Raw genomic sequence first — 16,051 nt, 5'->3', positions numbered from 1 at the left:
GTATCATTTAATTAGTGAAATATATGTCCATTTAATTAAATCGGTGAATAAATAACTTTTCGTATTCGACTGTTATTTCCATGGCGATCATGTAGTGTTGTACGAAAACACATTAAAAACAAATTTAAAAAAAAAATGTAGCACCAGCAATCAATTCAGCATGCAGACTCCTGGCTCAACCCAACACATGACCAACAAAATCCTACCAACACCTCTTCCTCCTCTGGTCAAAATTGCTCCAAAACAAAACCATTGGCGTCAAATCATGTCATTTTTCTATCTTACACTCGTACTCAAAACAGAGCTATCAGAATCCTCGTCCCCTTCCTCTCCACCTGCCACGTCCACCTCGTCCTCTCCCTCTCCCTCTGCCTCGCCCCCCTGGTGTTCTTCCTCCAAATGATCCTTCAAATGCTCTGCTAGATACCTGGTTTTGGTTTTGACTACTGCCTCCTCCACGCCCTCTCTTGCTTGGAGTATTACCTGCGCCGTTTTGTCCAGGACGCTTCCCACTGCAGGCGAATACGAGTATTGAAACATAAGTGAATAGAAACAGAGATAAGTATGGGTAGTGTAGTGAATTTTGAACAAGTTTGATTTGTAAACATCTCTTTTGGAATTCTATCCCTTACGCGAGAAACGTACCCAGTGGCGGTAACAGTTGAATTGCCTGAAGGCTTTGTCGCTTCCTTCCAAGATAAATTAATTCTCTTATCTCCTATAAATGAAGGTGTTTTTGCATGCAGCGGCTGAAAAGAATAAGAAGCAATCAGCTAAAAAAACTCTTGAGTGTATCTCCAAAATTTAGCAGTTCCACTTACCTGTGTCATAGCCAAGATATTATTGCAAGTTCTTAAACCAGTTGAGGTGTTCTGCTTTTCTGCTTTCTGCAGATTAAATATGAAATATCAAGTAAGTCCATTGATCATTTGCTTACTTGAGAACATGGTGATTCAGACAACTCACAATGCTAGCCTTTGACTCGTCAGATGTAGCAGCTGCCAGTGCTTTGCTGTGCTCTGCCATTCCCTGATTCAACTTTTTTGTGGTGGCACGAACTAGGTCTTCAACACAATTTAATCTGTGGAAATAAACAAAATTTTGTACCATATTTCAAGAGACTTTAAACATAAAAGGAACTAACTACGAATGAATTTCGAATTCTTCATTCTACTCGCAGAAATTAGAGTAAAATTTAGCATATGAACAATGGATTCCTTCTATTAGGATCCTTCATTATAAAACAAACTTTAACAGCTCAAGATCAAGTCTCACCGCTCCAAGAAATCTTTATATTGCTCTGAGAAGTCCTCCCCCAGCCTATCTGATGGTTGTCCAGTCACAATCTTGTAACCACATAAACCATTAGTCGCATTAGGTGCCTGTTAAATAGTGAAAGAATGGTGGCTATTAACATGAAATTCCGAGATGCAAGACAAATAGTAACATGTAAGATAAGGAAACACTGTTGACCTTTTGAGCTAGATGGTGGAATGTATACAGCAAGCACTCAACATAAGTAAAATTCATCTCTTCCCCTGATTTTCTCCGAGGCATGGTCTTCTGAAATAAGATGAATAGATTGAACAAGGCATAAAAGGTCATTGAGCATATTCACGGCCAAAGTCTAGGAATCTCTGAGACATATTTTCATTGTGAGAATATAATGAAAAGAAGAAATAATAGGAATCACTTTCATTTCATCATAGTGATTCAAAAACTAATGAACTAAAGTAGGAATCACTTTGATTTCATCATATATACTATGATCAGGTTATACTAAAATGGTAAATCTGCTCTAAAGTAAGAATTAAAAGTCAACACAAAGAAGAAAGAAGAAATTCAACAACATAACACGTCACAATATATAGTTCAGGGAGTTGCCTTTAGGATCTGAACCACGGCAGGAAGAATTTGTCTGGAGTCCTGTGGAGAGGTGTAAGGTGAACCCTCCGCAAGGTTTTTAAGCAGGTCCACTTTTCGTTCTTCAGGAAGCTGATAAACAAAGGGGTCACATACTTTAGTAAACTGCTTAGTATGCTCTTCTGATAATTTTAAGTTCAGCGAAAATTACAGTTTCCCTTGAAAAGCCAAAATTTGTTCTAGATAATCCAAGAGAATTATTCAAGTACAAGAACTCCCTAAATTGACTAAAGAAACTACTCCAGTATATATGCATCTATAAAAGTGGAAATTGTGAGGACTCTTCCCAGGGAATATATAGATAAAAAATTATTGTTCTTTAGAAATTTTGGGTGGAACACAATAATATGTATAATCTCTAACCAGCAAAAATAGGGAAGATCTGGTCTATTACATATAATCAATAGAGAAGTTGTGTGAAATTTGCACCTTATCAAATACTGGAAAAATGTGCTTATTTAGATATTTGAAAAACTTGCTATTGGATGCACCCCTCTGCAAGTAGACAAAAAGTTAGCTAAGATCAAATCAATTACTGTACGAATGAAGGAGAAAAATTCACGAGCTCAGTATGAACCTCAAAAAATGGAAGTGCCATAAACAGGCATGAAATCAGTCGATCTATATGGTCACCATCTGCATCCTGTAGTTAGACACATCACAAGACACAAAAAATGAGATTCAACTATGGCCTTTCTCCATAAAGAAAGCAGAATGAAGGTTTGAAAAATACACATCCTTCTTGGGAATAAACCACATTTTCTGGTTTTCAAAATTTTAAAGTTCCAAAGCAGAACAAATATAGAGATAAACTCAACTTATTGTTCCGAAATTCCAAGATAAACATTTATACAGCACAATGTGAGAGATGTAAGCATAAAGCATTTAACAAATTAACGCAGGTACATATATTTTGCTTTCTACTCCAAGATACCAACAAGTTCCTCCTCAAAATATTGGATCCACCACTGATAGTATCTTTTACCAGGACAATATGAAAAGAATATATACATCGAATTGTGCATCCAGATCAGCTTGGCTTTCTATAATTTCAATCAGTTCCTGGATCCTCTCTGGAGGAGCTTTCTCACCAAACATGTTCAAGCTTTTCAAGAAATCCATGAACATATTAAATTCGGCTCCAGTGACATCTTGTAGGCTCTGCATATTTAAAGTCAAAAGAGTCATGCATTTTATAGTTTAAGTACCATATTAGCTAAACAAGTGATGTTTTGGTCCAATTCTTCAAATTCCGTTTGAAACAACTGTACTCAATTACCTTGACAAGGCATGGACCATCGAAAAACTTGAATATGTCAACATCCACGGAAAAAAGGGGGGGGGGGGGGGGGAATTTAGGCAAACCTTTTTTATCAAATCAGTAATGTGCCTTTCCATTTGCTCAGCAGGTCTTAGGAGCTCAGCTTTGAGTGGAAAGACCTAAATGAAAGAATGTGGAAATGATTCTTCCAAGACAACTACAAGGCATGAGCTGTGATAAAGGAATTTGAAATCTTTATACCTTGTCTCTAATGAAAAGTAAGGTCCTTTCACGTAGATTTTCATCTGTTAGTTGCTCGTCAACACTCTCAATATGCTTAAATAGGGCTGTCAAGGAAGCTAAGCAATGTACGAAAATGTAAGTCTCAACAATATATGAAGAAAGCAAAGTTATAACTAGAAAATCCATCTCTAAACTGATTAATCTTCCACCCATTATTACTGCTATATTACTTCATTGTTTAACATAGCCCAGTTTTTTTTACACTTCACGCTCTTATGAAAAAACAGACAAAGTAGCAGACTCATGTAACATGAAGGAAACAGTATAACACTAACAGCAACTTCAGGATTTGGGCATGCAACAGTTGCTGAAACATGTGATATCATCTTTTGTTCCATATCTCAAGACCAATCTCCTCTTTGAGATGCCAAATTGCACTTGTAGACAGACACTCTTATACATGTAATCTATCAGCAGAATTACCTCGAACATCCTGTCTCAGTAAGGACAAAAGTGCTTTATTTACAGCATCACGCTCCACATTTTCCTCTACGCAGAAAAGGAGAAATCTTTCATAAGCCATGTTTTTACTTATCAGTTAACAAAATAGCATCTTCATAGTAAATTAACATTCTTGAAAGATAATCAGAGCACTTAATACCAGCTGTAAGGAGCTGTGCAAGAATGTCAACAATTTTAGAAAGATGCTCAGGCGTGTCCTTGCAGAAAAGTGGTAGTCCACGGATTGCTTGCACCCGAATCTGAAATCATGTGCATTACCAGTATTAAACATTCCATTAGATGCTCAGTAACTCAATATCTTCTAACATTAGACAATTCTATCAGATAAATTGGGAACAAATTAGGTTGCAATCAAACAACAAAAGGTGACCTACCCCGATCTCTTCAGCTTCACACAAATCAAGATGCGCGTGGACAGCATTAACAGATAGCCCTGGAAAGTGCTTGAAGAACCGAGGGATAAGCTGCGCAGCTAATTGCCTGGATTTCACACTGCTGCTCTTCGCCGCTTTTATTATGTTCTCGTAATCTTCAGTATGCTGATTGCAATTTCGAAACCGAGAAATTAACACTTATCAATAATAAATCCACTGATCAATAGCTAAAATTCAAAAAAAGAGGGCTGCGGAAATTAATTGAATCAGGCACCTGAGACTTGTCTTTGACTTCGTTGAGGCGTTCGCCATACTCGTAGAGCTTCTCAATGTCCTTCGCCTCGTCGGAAGCTTCCGCCATTGCTGTCACTGAGGAATTGTGAGTAGTGAAAGCTTGCCTATAGATATAGTATACCTGTATGTATATGTGGATACGTTCAACAGTAGAAGTTTGGGAAAGGAGACTGAGTTGACTCGGCGAGGAATTATATCGAGTTGTATAAATTGAGAATTTAATTCATTAAATCTATTACGGTAATATTTTGTTGATTTATGGGCCTAAATCAACTTATTCATGGGCCTATATTAACCCATGTAATTGATTTACGTACTTTAGTTTTAAAATTTTAATGTCATATTTTTTGACATAATTGGCCTATTCCATTCATGGGCCGAAATCAATCATGTAGCGACTTCGATTTCAAATATTATACAGTTATTATTAATGGGCTTAAATCACATGGGAAGCAAAAAGCGTTATATTTTTTTAATATGTTTTTTCAGAATAATATTTTAAAAATATTGCAAAATATGCTTTTTTGGTATCATTCGTATATCAAGAATATCTTTAATTATATCTATATACAGAAAAGCAATGTCAGTTTGTATGAATTTTTCCAGCCAGAACTTCATTCGTATCATCATTAATAACTCAATTATAAAGTACATCACTAGGAATAGGGATAGAGATGTATTCAGATTAAAGTGTAAAATACTGTTAAAAAAGAAAATTAATTTCATTCATTGATTAAGTGTGATCTGATGATTGACATGGAAGCCACTTGAAATTTAGAAATTAATAAAATAATAAAAAAGGGTAAAAATGGTAATGTACAATTGTACATGACTTCGCTACATGATGTAGATATATTTGTACATCATGTTCTATTAGTACATGATGTTAATGTATGAAAATGGTAATTTAATGTACGATCTCACACATTAATGTACGAAGGTGACTGAATAATGTACACATTATCATAGGTATATCGTACATTACTATCCGACACATGCTTTTGTGAATTTGTAGATGTTATATAGTATAGCTTCCATCCACAGAAGCATGAGTCAGACGATAATGTACGATATACCCATGATAATGTACATTAGGGTTTAGGCTTTAGGTACATTATCATGGGTATATCATACATTTCTATCCGACTCATGCTTTTGTGAATTTGTTGATGTTATATAGTATAGCTTCCATCCAAAAAAGCATGAGTCGGACGATAATGTACGATATACCCATGATAATGCACATTACCGTACATTATCACGGGTATATCGTACATTACTATCCGACTCATGCTTTTGTGAATTTGTAGATGCTATATAGTATAGCTTCCATCTAAAAAAGCATGAGTCGGACGATAATGTACGATATACCCATGATAATGTACATTATCATACACTTATCCAGTAATGTAGCATCGTATTAATTCCCTTAGGGCCGAAAGTTAACATCATTCACCAAGGGTTTAGTAGTCCATAGAGCTAGGGTGTAGTACCATCATATTAACATAACGTTCACTAACCGGAGGAAGTTAGATCCAGTCCCCTAGGGTTAACTTATGCATAGGGTTAGGGTATAGTATCCACAAGATTACCATAGTGAACGTTGTGTTACTGAGTCGGTACTACACCATAGCCTCATGGATTGCTAGACCCTTGGGAAATGGATATAATTTTCGTCACTCATTCAATAAATTATAATCTACATTACATAAAAGGGACATATACATTAAAACACATTAATGTATACATTAAGTTAATGTACTAATTCATATAAATGATGTAACAGTAGTACACCAAAATGGTATAATAATGTACGGCAATACTTTTAACCATAGCCATTAGATTAATAGATCCACGGGATTATATTAGTCATATATTTTATATAGGGGCGATAAGGAGGGTAATACACCCCTACATCAGTATATGCAATTCATATGAATATATAATCATTTATTTGCTTGGAGAAAGTTCATGGGAGTCTTTGAGTGCATCTGTAATACCATACTACTAAATTGAAATCAAAGTTTCATTTTCGGTTTTGATTTAGAGATGTTCAAAGAACTGAATCGACGTTGCTATAACTAACTCCTTCCTACCCTTCCCGTTGATTAAAATAGTCCTAATAAGGTGTAGCACGAGTTTTAAAACAAGTGGTTAGAAAATAGTTCATGTTTTATGAGTAAAGAAATGATCCGAATATCAACTATTTTTTGTGAACGTACCTAAATAGAAGATGTGGAAGAGACTAATTTATCTACTAACACCTGGTCTCTCCTCAGTTGCTTGTTTTTTTTGCATGTAGTATAATATGAGTGCACTACAAATGGAAGATGGGAGACAAAGTTGTTTATTACAAATGTACATAGAGAAGAAAGTGTGTACCACTCACTTAGTTACAAGCATGTGTGACAACTACCAAGTCAAATTCTGCAAAAGAAAGTGGAACTCCCACTACTTACAGTTCACAACCCAACAACATTAAAATCATCTCATATTCATTCAAAGAATAAATACAAATACATAAAAAATTTGTCTCAACACACGGGATTTTTGTGGGCAATTTCACTGTTACTTAGGGCCACACAGATCTGCTACAGATAACATAAGCCATGGTCCACAGCTTTACTTATCCTGCACCCAATAGCCATTTAACAAATTCAGAATGTAGCAAACAGAAATTGAATAAAAGTTGCTTTTAAGGAGTGATCAATACGGTGGGGTCCAAACAGCTTTTAGGAAACTTTTTATTTACAGATTGTCGAAAAAGTAGTTACATGTAATCAAATTCTAGTTTGTCCCATAATTTTAAGAGTCGGCCTCAAAAATGAGGTTTTGGTGTATTTTCAACTAAACGAATCTGTTTTCTGTATAATTGTTCAACATTGTTTAGTTCATTGATGGTGACGTCCACTTATGATTTCTAGATTGTCAAATTATATACGATTTCACCAAAATTATTTGTCACGGATACAAACTTCATGGTTTTAACGAATGATTTTGAGATTTGTGTGATTTACCAGAATTTGACCGAACATTATGTTAGGCGACTTGCTATTTATTTATTTTGTATTATGGTGTATTATGAAATCGTGTTTTATTTATCTGGTGTTTAAATTATCGAAAACTACAGCGTATGTCGTCTTCTTAAATTAGAGAGTCAATTTTCATCAAATGTAACAATGTATATATCTGATGTACCGCTCTAATTTTTTTCCTAGCTTTAAAGACTAATAAAAAGTTGCTTCATTTGTTGAAAGATGGCTTATTGAAATGGCACATGCGCAGCATTTAAGGAACTTTTGTGGGAATAACACTTTATGACTTCTCTTTTTGTGAATGCATTAATTATCTATCAGATACTACATACTCCAAAATATAAATATACTCACATTTGTGTTTCATTCGATTTCACCAGCCAGATATATCCATAACTACTTTGTCCCACTTAAATTGATGTGCATGTAATTAAATAATGATATAGGGACACAATTTTACCTAATAAAAATTGTTCGAAGTCATGTCCCTAGCGTGTTAAGTGTTCACATTAAAAAACAACAAATTTGACAAGATACACCAATATAGAATGAAGAAGGTACACATACAAAGGCTTGAATACTGTGAACAAAAAGAAAAATATGAGAAAAAATCGACCTCCAACTATAGTTGAAAAAACAATTATAGGAAAAAAAATAACGACACAGCATAACCAAGTGTTGGAAGGCATATCTATTTCTATTATTCCTCTTTATTTTAACATGAACATCAAGAAATAACAATAAAATAGTTTTCTTTTTAAAATTCATTAATAGTAGTACTCCCTCCGTTCCATAATAATAGAGTCGTTTTGTCATTTTAATACGTTCCATAGTAATAGAATTATTTCATTTTTTAGTAAAAGTCAACACATTTCATCATACCTACTTTACCATCTCTTTATTCTCTCTATCATTTTCATTTTTCACTTTATTCTCCCTTTACTTAACTCATCTAACACAATTTTCTTAATCTCCGTTCCGAAAAGAAACGCCTCCATTACTGTGGAACGGAGGGAGTAGTATTTAACAGATGAACTTTAACTTCGAAGAAGTTTATAAAATATGCCATTCCAAATAGTAGTATATCCCATTCAACTATTGATGATGCAAATAAGGAAAGGAAATAGAGTTAGTAGGTGTTGTGTGTGTGTGTAGACCGGAAGTTCTTGTATTTAGTTTAGTACACTCCCTCTCCACCTTAAGACAAGAGAAATAGATTCCAACACATCTCCTCACCACCACTGTTTCCTAAATTGTCCTAACCTTTCACAAAACCACAACCATCTCTCATGTCTCCCTCCTCCAAATTCCTCATTCTCATCATCTTTCTACTCGCCTCCTCCGCCCCCACCAGAAGCCGGAAGCCCCGGTACCAGCTCTCCGTAGATTTCTACGCCAAGTCATGCCCCAAGCTCGATCAGCTCGTCGCCTCCGTCACCTCCCAGCACTTCAAGGAAGCCCCCGTCTCCGGCCCCGCCACCATCCGCCTCTTCTTCCACGACTGCTTCGTACAAGTAATGCCCAAACATAACTTCATCAATCGATCGATAGTAGTAATGAATAGTATTTTATCTTATGTGAAGGGATGTGATGCATCAGTGCTCATTTCGTCGAAACCGGGAAGCAAGGAGCTGGCGGAGAGGGATGCGGATGATAACAAGGAGCTGGCACAAGAGGCTTTCGACGTCGTTGATATGGCCAAGGCGTTGGTCGAGAGAAACTGCCCCGGTGTCGTCTCCTGCGCCGACATTGTCGCCATTGCGGCCCGAGATTTCGTCCATCTGGTCAGTAATCCATCTGTCTCATTCAAAGCGAAACATTTCTTTTTCAACACGAGATAGATGGAAAATAATTATGTAGAGAGGGTTCTTTTTTTATTAGGAGTCTTATATGTTCTCTTTTCAGTTCTGAGTCCTTTTTTATGTAAAAATTGAATAGAAAATCTCTGTTCTCGAATAATAACCACTTTACTATTAGGTCAACACACGCACACGAGTCTTTTTTTAAGTATGTGTCTTCGTTAGTATGTTACAATTAGACGAGCTATGTGTCTGCTTTTGAAAACTTAGAGCTTGTCTTGTGTTTGTTCTCCCGCAACCGCCGTCTTATCTTGATGGTGACTTCTGCTTCACAAAACACAGATAAAGTGTTAGTTTCCGATGCAATATTTCTCTATCATCTCACAAGATTTGATTGACCATGTCAGAAATCACGAGACTTATAGTATATATGTAATATAATCATTAGGGGTTCGTTGAAATCTAGAGTTAACTGTCCACAATTAGTTCAAACAGTCCAAAATTTCACTAATTTTTGTCACATTTTAAATAACAAGAAAACAGCTCTGCAAATTTTGTCCATTACATGACCAAAGTAAACTAATCAGGAATCTTATAATCATATTTGAAGGCATAATTTTTGTCATTAGGGAGACAGTGACAAAAGTCTATGAAGACCAACATGATAACAAGACAAAAAATTCTTGTAATGATTGTGTTAATTTATGTGATTAGGCAGGAGGGCCATATTATCAAGTGAAGAAAGGAAGATGGGATGGGAAGATATCCATGGCTTCAAGGGTAGCATCCAATCTCCCACGGTCGAACGCGACCGTGGATGAGCTCGTTAGGCTCTTCAGCTCGAAGGGCCTAACGCTCGAGGACATGGTCATCCTGTCGGGGGCTCACACCATAGGCTTCGCGCACTGCAAGCAGTTCGTGAGCCGGTTGTATGACTACAAGGGCACAAAGCAGCCAGATCCATCAATGGACCCAAGGTTGCTGAAGGCCCTCAAGATGTCATGCCCACACTTTGGAGGGAACACTGATATTGTTGCACCATTTGATGTCACAACTCCTTTTGCATTCGACAATGCTTATTATGGGAATTTGATGGCTAAATTGGGGTTGTTGGCTTCTGATCAAGCACTGCCCTTGGATCCTAGGACTAAGGTTTTTGTGCAGGAAATGGCTAAGGATAAAAACAAGTTTTTTCAGTCATTTGGTGTGGCTATGGACAAAATGGGATCTATTGGTGTCAAGAGAGGCACTAAACATGGAGAGAGAAGAAAAGTTTGCTCTTTGCATGTGGGATGACTTCTTGTTTATTACCAACCATTTTTCTGTAGTTTGGAGAAAATATTTTTTTGTATTTTGCTCATAATTCATTCACCTTTTCATTGTTTTTTAGGCTTGTGGAGATTTGTGGCGCTAAAAGCATTTATAAATGTTTGGGACATGGTATTTGTCTACTGAAATCATGAATCTTCCATAATTAGATCACATTATCAGGAAGCAGAGACAATTGATTGATTAGGGACAAAAAATAGTTGAGATCATATACTACAAGCTCTACTCATTCTTTAAGATAATGGTTCTTCGACAGACATTAATTACGCGCTAGGGAATCAAACCGACATACATAACGTGGATTCTTGAATATTGTGGGCTTTGAACATCAGCTGCTGCATAACTTCCTTCAAATGCTGCGCAGGTTTGAGATGGTGGCAGCAGCAGTAATTAGAGCTTGCTTGCCACAGCATAAGATCCCAGTGTTCCTGCACCAGAGATATACTGTTAGGACATTGCATATATGACTATTATACTTATGATAGAGAGCATTATATTAGGCAAATAAATCTTACGGATCTTCACGTCTGAGACATGTAAAAGCAGAAATAAGGTCTTCGCAAACACCCACAGCGGAATTACTTTTGACATCTTCCATCATATCAGAGAAGCCTTGAGATTCAGCGTGTAATAGCATCACATATGCCTAGAAAAGAGATCGAGGTCAGACAAAAAAGCAGAGCACTTCCTCTGTTTTACAACACAGCTCTTGATATCTCATTTTTGTACTCATGAGGTTGGAGTAAAGGGTGGGACGAGCGCGTAGTGCCTAATAATATGTATATCAAGCTATAAGACAGGAGGAGACACCTGGAAACCATAGGCGAGCAGCAACTGAATAGCTTCTGTTGTGATTTTTTTAATGATACTTTTGGTCCTCTTGCTGTTGGACAGATATTTTAGAAGTCCATCAAAGTTCTCAGTGTTGATTGTACCAGTTGAACTTCTAGTTTGAACGGAATTCTGCAACATATACTAAAAAGGATCAATGAATGATTGTCTCAGGAGTAAAAGTTTTAAACGTCATGCAACACGTTTACCAGCTTCTGAACTAAGATGCATTAGAATACAGCTTAAACAATGCATATTATGTATACACGCTTTCAGAATTAGTACATTCGAAGCTCAAACCAGATTTCACACTCCAGCAGCTAAAAATATAAAGAAAAACCACAATATATCTGAATCATGAACGCTCAAATAGAGGATCACTTTATAGCCACTTCTCAGAACTCAATTGCTTCAAAAGGAATTTGTGTCAAAACTGAGATGAGGAAGATGCCTTTCTGATTATACCTATAATGACTATGTTTCATGTGGTGATGAGGGAATGTATACTTAAACCAGGTCAAAGCTTGCAACCTAGCCAAGTAAAAGGTAGCACTAATTGATGATATTTTGGCAGAATATCAAGATGAAGGGCTTAACAAAAGAAGAACCTAGAGGAAAGATGAGGTTGCGAACCTTTGAAATGTACTTTTGAAAATACTGAACGATAATCTCAAGCCTCCATTTTGGGTCAAACACCTGAAAGCAGTTTGAAGGTCAATCAAATAGATTCAGAAACCAGGTTATAACATTACAATAATTAACGTGATGTCAAAAATATTGCCAAAAAAGAATGAAAATGGCAGTTGCAAACAGTATAAGCATTAGATAAGAATATTAAAAAAATGTTATCGATGAGGTCAAGATGCTTGGCTAGAAAAATAAAGTAATTGGACAACGTAAAAATAGGATCTGTAAGTAAAACAAGAGAGGACCTTAAGGAATGAAGAAAGAACATCACTATCATTAATGAGTTCATCCAAAATTATCTCCACTGCTGGTGTCCTGAAATATGAGTAATTCACAACAATTCCTTCAATTCTAAAATAACAAATTTTACCTACAGATAAGCAAGGAGTACCTTACACCATCAGCCCTGGTTGTAAGGCCATGCTGATCAGCTGTCCTCTTTGAAGAATCTAGCTCCATGATCTATATGACATAAAAAATTGTTAAAATGAATCTAAGTTATAGTATAACCGAAGAAAAAAGGTGCTAAACAGTTCACCATTATGAAAAATTTCTTCAGAACATTGCAAGTAGACTTTTCTAGTTCTGGTAAAGCTAATGCAATGGCCCTGTCAACTTCATGCAATTCCTCCCCTTGAGTTTTATCACTGCAGCTATCTTCTTCAGAAGATACAGTAGATTGAGACAAGTTGTACAAGACAGACAAAGAACTCTTTATTAATCCTTTGTATATTATCTTTCTTGATCCCTGCAAAAGGGACTCCTAAAGTCAGGGATGCATAAGCTTTAAATATAAGCATATCCATACACACTAAAAACAATTTAGTTATTGAAAAATGCAATTTAGGAATCCAGGGAGGCATACCAGAAGCATGCTCAGCAATGACTCCCTCAAAATGGTCCAGTCCAGATTTTCTGCAAGAACATAAGAATCAACCATGGTTTCACTAAGTCCATCACAATGAAATTCTACCTCGATAAGTGCTGTTACGAGGCCAAAAATCCCCTTCAAGGACAGTGACAAGATATTGAAGCAGTAACATTTTCTTCATGAACTGCAAGAATGGCTTAGGATTATTATTGTTGCATGAACTAGAAGTTGAGGCTCTTCACTCATGCGTAAAGTTTTGAAATATATGAAACATACAGTGGACATTAGTGGCCAATTAGAAATATGAAATAACTGCATAATATCATCCAAAATTGGGAGTATCAAGTTTGAATTGTCAAAGAAAACAGGAGAAACGATCTTAAAGGCAATTTGTTAAACAAAAGACTTACCCCTATATCTACTGCTTCAGACTTCATTTCCACAGCCACATCAGCTATCTCTTTTATAAGAGTGTGGAATCCCTAAAAACATAAGTTTGGACTTTCAAACATAAGCTACTATCAGCAGATAGCAATTAAGTGAATCATCAAGAAAAAGGTTTTCTTCCCTGACTATCTATCATCTAATACTTGTAAACGAAAGAAACAACATAAGTAGCCTGATGACAGACCGAGGAGTCCACTAAACTTCTTGAATGATTTGTAGCATCCCGCTTCTTGTCGTAACCATCCATCGTAAAACTAAAAGGTGACCATGCCTGGCATACAGCAGCTCATTGACATGAAAATTTGAAATCCCATTAAAAAAAGAGGGTAATGGAATATGAGATAACTTAATCACCTCTTCAACCATAATAAAAGGGGAGACTTTATGTGAGGATGAATCTGATTGTTCTCCTTCGGATAGGTACAGTCGAGGAAACCGCTGTATGTCAATTATATAATGCTCAGAGGTAAAGCATAACTCGAATACGAACTGCCCGTAAATGTGAAAACAGTGAATTGCACATAATCAAAATTAACATGGGAAAAAAGAAGAAGCAAGTACCTTGTCTAGCTCAACAAGAAGCTGGTAACTTTGAATCACCAAATCAAGCGAATCCGCATCAATCAGGATATGAAAAATGGCCTCAAGCATTTTGCTGCAACAAAAACAATACTTGAGCTCACACAGCAGGGTATTTAGGCCAATTGAACTCGTAAACACAAACAGAAGAGCACGAGAGCTGCAGGAGGTACCGAGTAGGTGCGTTTCCATCATCGATTTTAAGAGAAGTAGTTCGCACAGCCTCAAGGAAAGCAAGCCCTAAACCAAAACGATTGATCAAAATGCGAAAAGCCTTGCAAGTATCAAAGTATATTTACTCACGATCGTCGTCGAGGTGGTGAGAAACTTTGGAAGCATTGAAACCAGAGGTGTCGAGAAGCGCCAATGTGTTCTCTTCCAATCCTTGGTTGCCGCCATCGCCTGCGATCCTCGTCCGCCTCTTCATGTTCTTCCAAATCTTGTCACGCTCCTCTATCCTGCGTTTTTTTATCTTACTCCTTCCAACTTAACCCAATTTTGAAACCCTAAGGATTGGGATTTATTCTGTAACGAACTAACACTACATTTTCCCGCCATTACACTGTTGTCTCAACATGGATCATTTAACAATTTATTTAAGAAAAATAAATAATAAAAAATAAAAAAAATATTAGAAACAATTTATTTAAGAAATGGTTAATTAGTATTAATGAGAGATGGTTTTTTAATAGTATTCCCTCCGTCCACCATTAAATGTCTCATTTTTCCTTTTTCATCCGTCCGCCAATAAATGTCTCATTTCACTTTTACTATATTTGGTATGTGGACCCTACATTCCACTAACTCATTTCACTCACATTTTATTATAAAAATAATATATAAAAGTAGGTCTCACATTCTACTAACTTTTCTATCCACTTTACTACATAAAGTCAAACAATTTCTTAAAACCCGTGCCGGTCAAATATAAAACATTTAATCACGAACGGTGATGGTTCCGCGAATTTCTGATGTTAATAAATGCTGGTAGAGAATGAAGATTATGACACAGAATTTACGTGGTTCGATTTACTGAGGTAAATCTACGTCCACGGGGAGAAATGGGGGCAGGTTTGTATTGCTTGATCTGGAATTACAGCTTACAACACAGACTTGCTATATGGTATTTTTCTTCTAGAGCTTCTAACCCCTTTTCTACCAGATCTAAGTTCTATTTATACATTGAACTAAGATCGTGGCTTACATCATCACTCTAGGTCGTGGAGGTCGTGTAGGTCATGGCCTAAGATCGTGGCCTGAGTTGACGCCACGTGGTAGTGGGTATGTTGGAAGTCGTGGAAATCCTGCATGGGTCCACTAACTCCTTGTTCGGTCGAAAACTGAGACCGAACTGCTTTGGTTGCCGATCTGAGAGTAGAGCTTGATGCCGACCTAAGAGCAGAGCTTGATTGGTTGGCTTTTGCCGAGCTGTAGGCTGAGGCCGAACTCTTACTGAGACCGAACTGCCGACTTGAGAGCAGAGCTTGATTGGTTGGCTTTTACCGAGCTGTAGGCTGAGGCCGAACTCTTTGGTAATGCCGAACTCATACTCTTCCTTGGGCTTTGGGCTGACGGGCCGTCACTGCTGTTGGGCTTGTTTAGTCCGTACCCCATCACTACCCCCCCCGAAAGACGAAGTGAATCACTTCGGCGAAGCGAGTCACTTCGGCATTCTGGATAAAGTTACGGGGGAGGCTGACGTCAGGGGACGTGCCGTGCACGTGACTGCATTAAATGCGACAGTAAAATCCGGCCGTTGAATCCTGAAAAGGTGGGATTCGAAACGGTGTGACGATTTTGAAATCTTCGCCGAATCTGATAAATACCTCCCTTCTTCATCGTTTGAACACCTTTGC

At 37.0% G+C, this 16,051-nt stretch overlaps 3 protein-coding genes across 4 annotated transcripts; 1 reads left to right on the top strand and 2 right to left on the bottom strand.

Moving 5' to 3' along the window:
• Nucleotides 1-30: 30 nt before the first annotated feature.
• LOC121777157 (apoptosis inhibitor 5-like protein API5) lies at nt 31-4,799 on the bottom strand. The gene is made up of 16 exons (XM_042174308.1): nt 4,598-4,799; nt 4,324-4,488; nt 4,089-4,188; nt 3,911-3,976; nt 3,446-3,543; nt 3,289-3,363; nt 2,935-3,084; nt 2,501-2,566; nt 2,353-2,418; nt 1,885-1,995; nt 1,474-1,563; nt 1,276-1,382; nt 967-1,081; nt 822-887; nt 646-749; nt 31-512 (listed from the first exon to the last, which is right to left on the bottom strand). The coding sequence occupies exons 1-16, from the start codon at nt 4,682-4,684 to the stop codon at nt 308-310; spliced, it is 1,671 nt and encodes a 556-aa protein (XP_042030242.1). The 5' UTR covers nt 4,685-4,799; the 3' UTR covers nt 31-307.
• A 3,978-nt stretch (nt 4,800-8,777) lies between these two features.
• On the top strand, nt 8,778-10,908 carry LOC121777600 (peroxidase 19-like). The gene is made up of 3 exons (XM_042174905.1): nt 8,778-9,166; nt 9,236-9,436; nt 10,166-10,908. The coding sequence occupies exons 1-3, from the start codon at nt 8,942-8,944 to the stop codon at nt 10,745-10,747; spliced, it is 1,008 nt and encodes a 335-aa protein (XP_042030839.1). The 5' UTR covers nt 8,778-8,941; the 3' UTR covers nt 10,748-10,908.
• Nucleotides 10,909-10,935: 27 nt separating this feature from the next.
• Nucleotides 10,936-14,726, bottom strand: LOC121777599 (negative regulator of systemic acquired resistance SNI1-like). Of its 2 annotated transcripts, none has more exons than XM_042174902.1 (15): nt 14,499-14,726; nt 14,369-14,435; nt 14,178-14,271; nt 13,971-14,105; nt 13,801-13,887; nt 13,580-13,651; nt 13,272-13,353; nt 13,164-13,213; nt 12,837-13,046; nt 12,690-12,760; nt 12,544-12,613; nt 12,245-12,307; nt 11,591-11,743; nt 11,296-11,426; nt 10,936-11,208 (listed from the first exon to the last, which is right to left on the bottom strand). In XM_042174902.1, exons 1-15 carry the CDS (start codon nt 14,620-14,622, stop codon nt 11,130-11,132), a joined length of 1,488 nt encoding a protein of 495 aa, XP_042030836.1. In that variant the 5' UTR covers nt 14,623-14,726; the 3' UTR covers nt 10,936-11,129. The 2 variants fall into 2 exon arrangements, with proteins under 2 accessions (XP_042030836.1, XP_042030838.1); XM_042174904.1 differs by having other exon boundaries at nt 13,971-14,054; nt 14,499-14,723.
• Nucleotides 14,727-16,051: the final 1,325 nt, after the last annotated feature.

Source organism: Salvia splendens, chromosome 18 (assembly GCF_004379255.2).
Source record: "Salvia splendens isolate huo1 chromosome 18, SspV2, whole genome shotgun sequence".
NCBI lineage: Eukaryota > Viridiplantae > Streptophyta > Magnoliopsida > Lamiales > Lamiaceae > Salvia > Salvia splendens.
Note: the sequence above shows the minus strand (reverse complement) of the source record. Positions and strands in the feature narration are given on the sequence as shown.

Coding starts and splice junctions, on each gene's coding strand:
- LOC121777600 (XM_042174905.1), top strand. CDS start 8,942: ATGTCTCCCTCCTCCAAATTCCTCATTCTCATCATCTTTCTACTCGCC. Junction 9,167..9,235: donor TCCACGACTGCTTCGTACAA/GTAATGCCCAAA, acceptor TCTTATGTGAAG/GGATGTGATGCATCAGTGCT. Junction 9,437..10,165: donor CCCGAGATTTCGTCCATCTG/GTCAGTAATCCA, acceptor TTATGTGATTAG/GCAGGAGGGCCATATTATCA.
- LOC121777157 (XM_042174308.1), bottom strand. CDS start 4,684: ATGGCGGAAGCTTCCGACGAGGCGAAGGACATTGAGAAGCTCTACGAG. Junction 1,383..1,473: donor TCCACCATCTAGCTCAAAAG/GTCAACAGTGTT, acceptor ACTATTTAACAG/GCACCTAATGCGACTAATGG. Junction 1,082..1,275: donor TATAAAGATTTCTTGGAGCG/GTGAGACTTGAT, acceptor TTATTTCCACAG/ATTAAATTGTGTTGAAGACC.
- LOC121777599 (XM_042174902.1), bottom strand. CDS start 14,622: ATGAAGAGGCGGACGAGGATCGCAGGCGATGGCGGCAACCAAGGATTG. Junction 13,888..13,970: donor CTTTTATTATGGTTGAAGAG/GTGATTAAGTTA, acceptor GCTGTATGCCAG/GCATGGTCACCTTTTAGTTT. Junction 13,047..13,163: donor CATTGCTGAGCATGCTTCTG/GTATGCCTCCCT, acceptor TCCCTTTTGCAG/GGATCAAGAAAGATAATATA.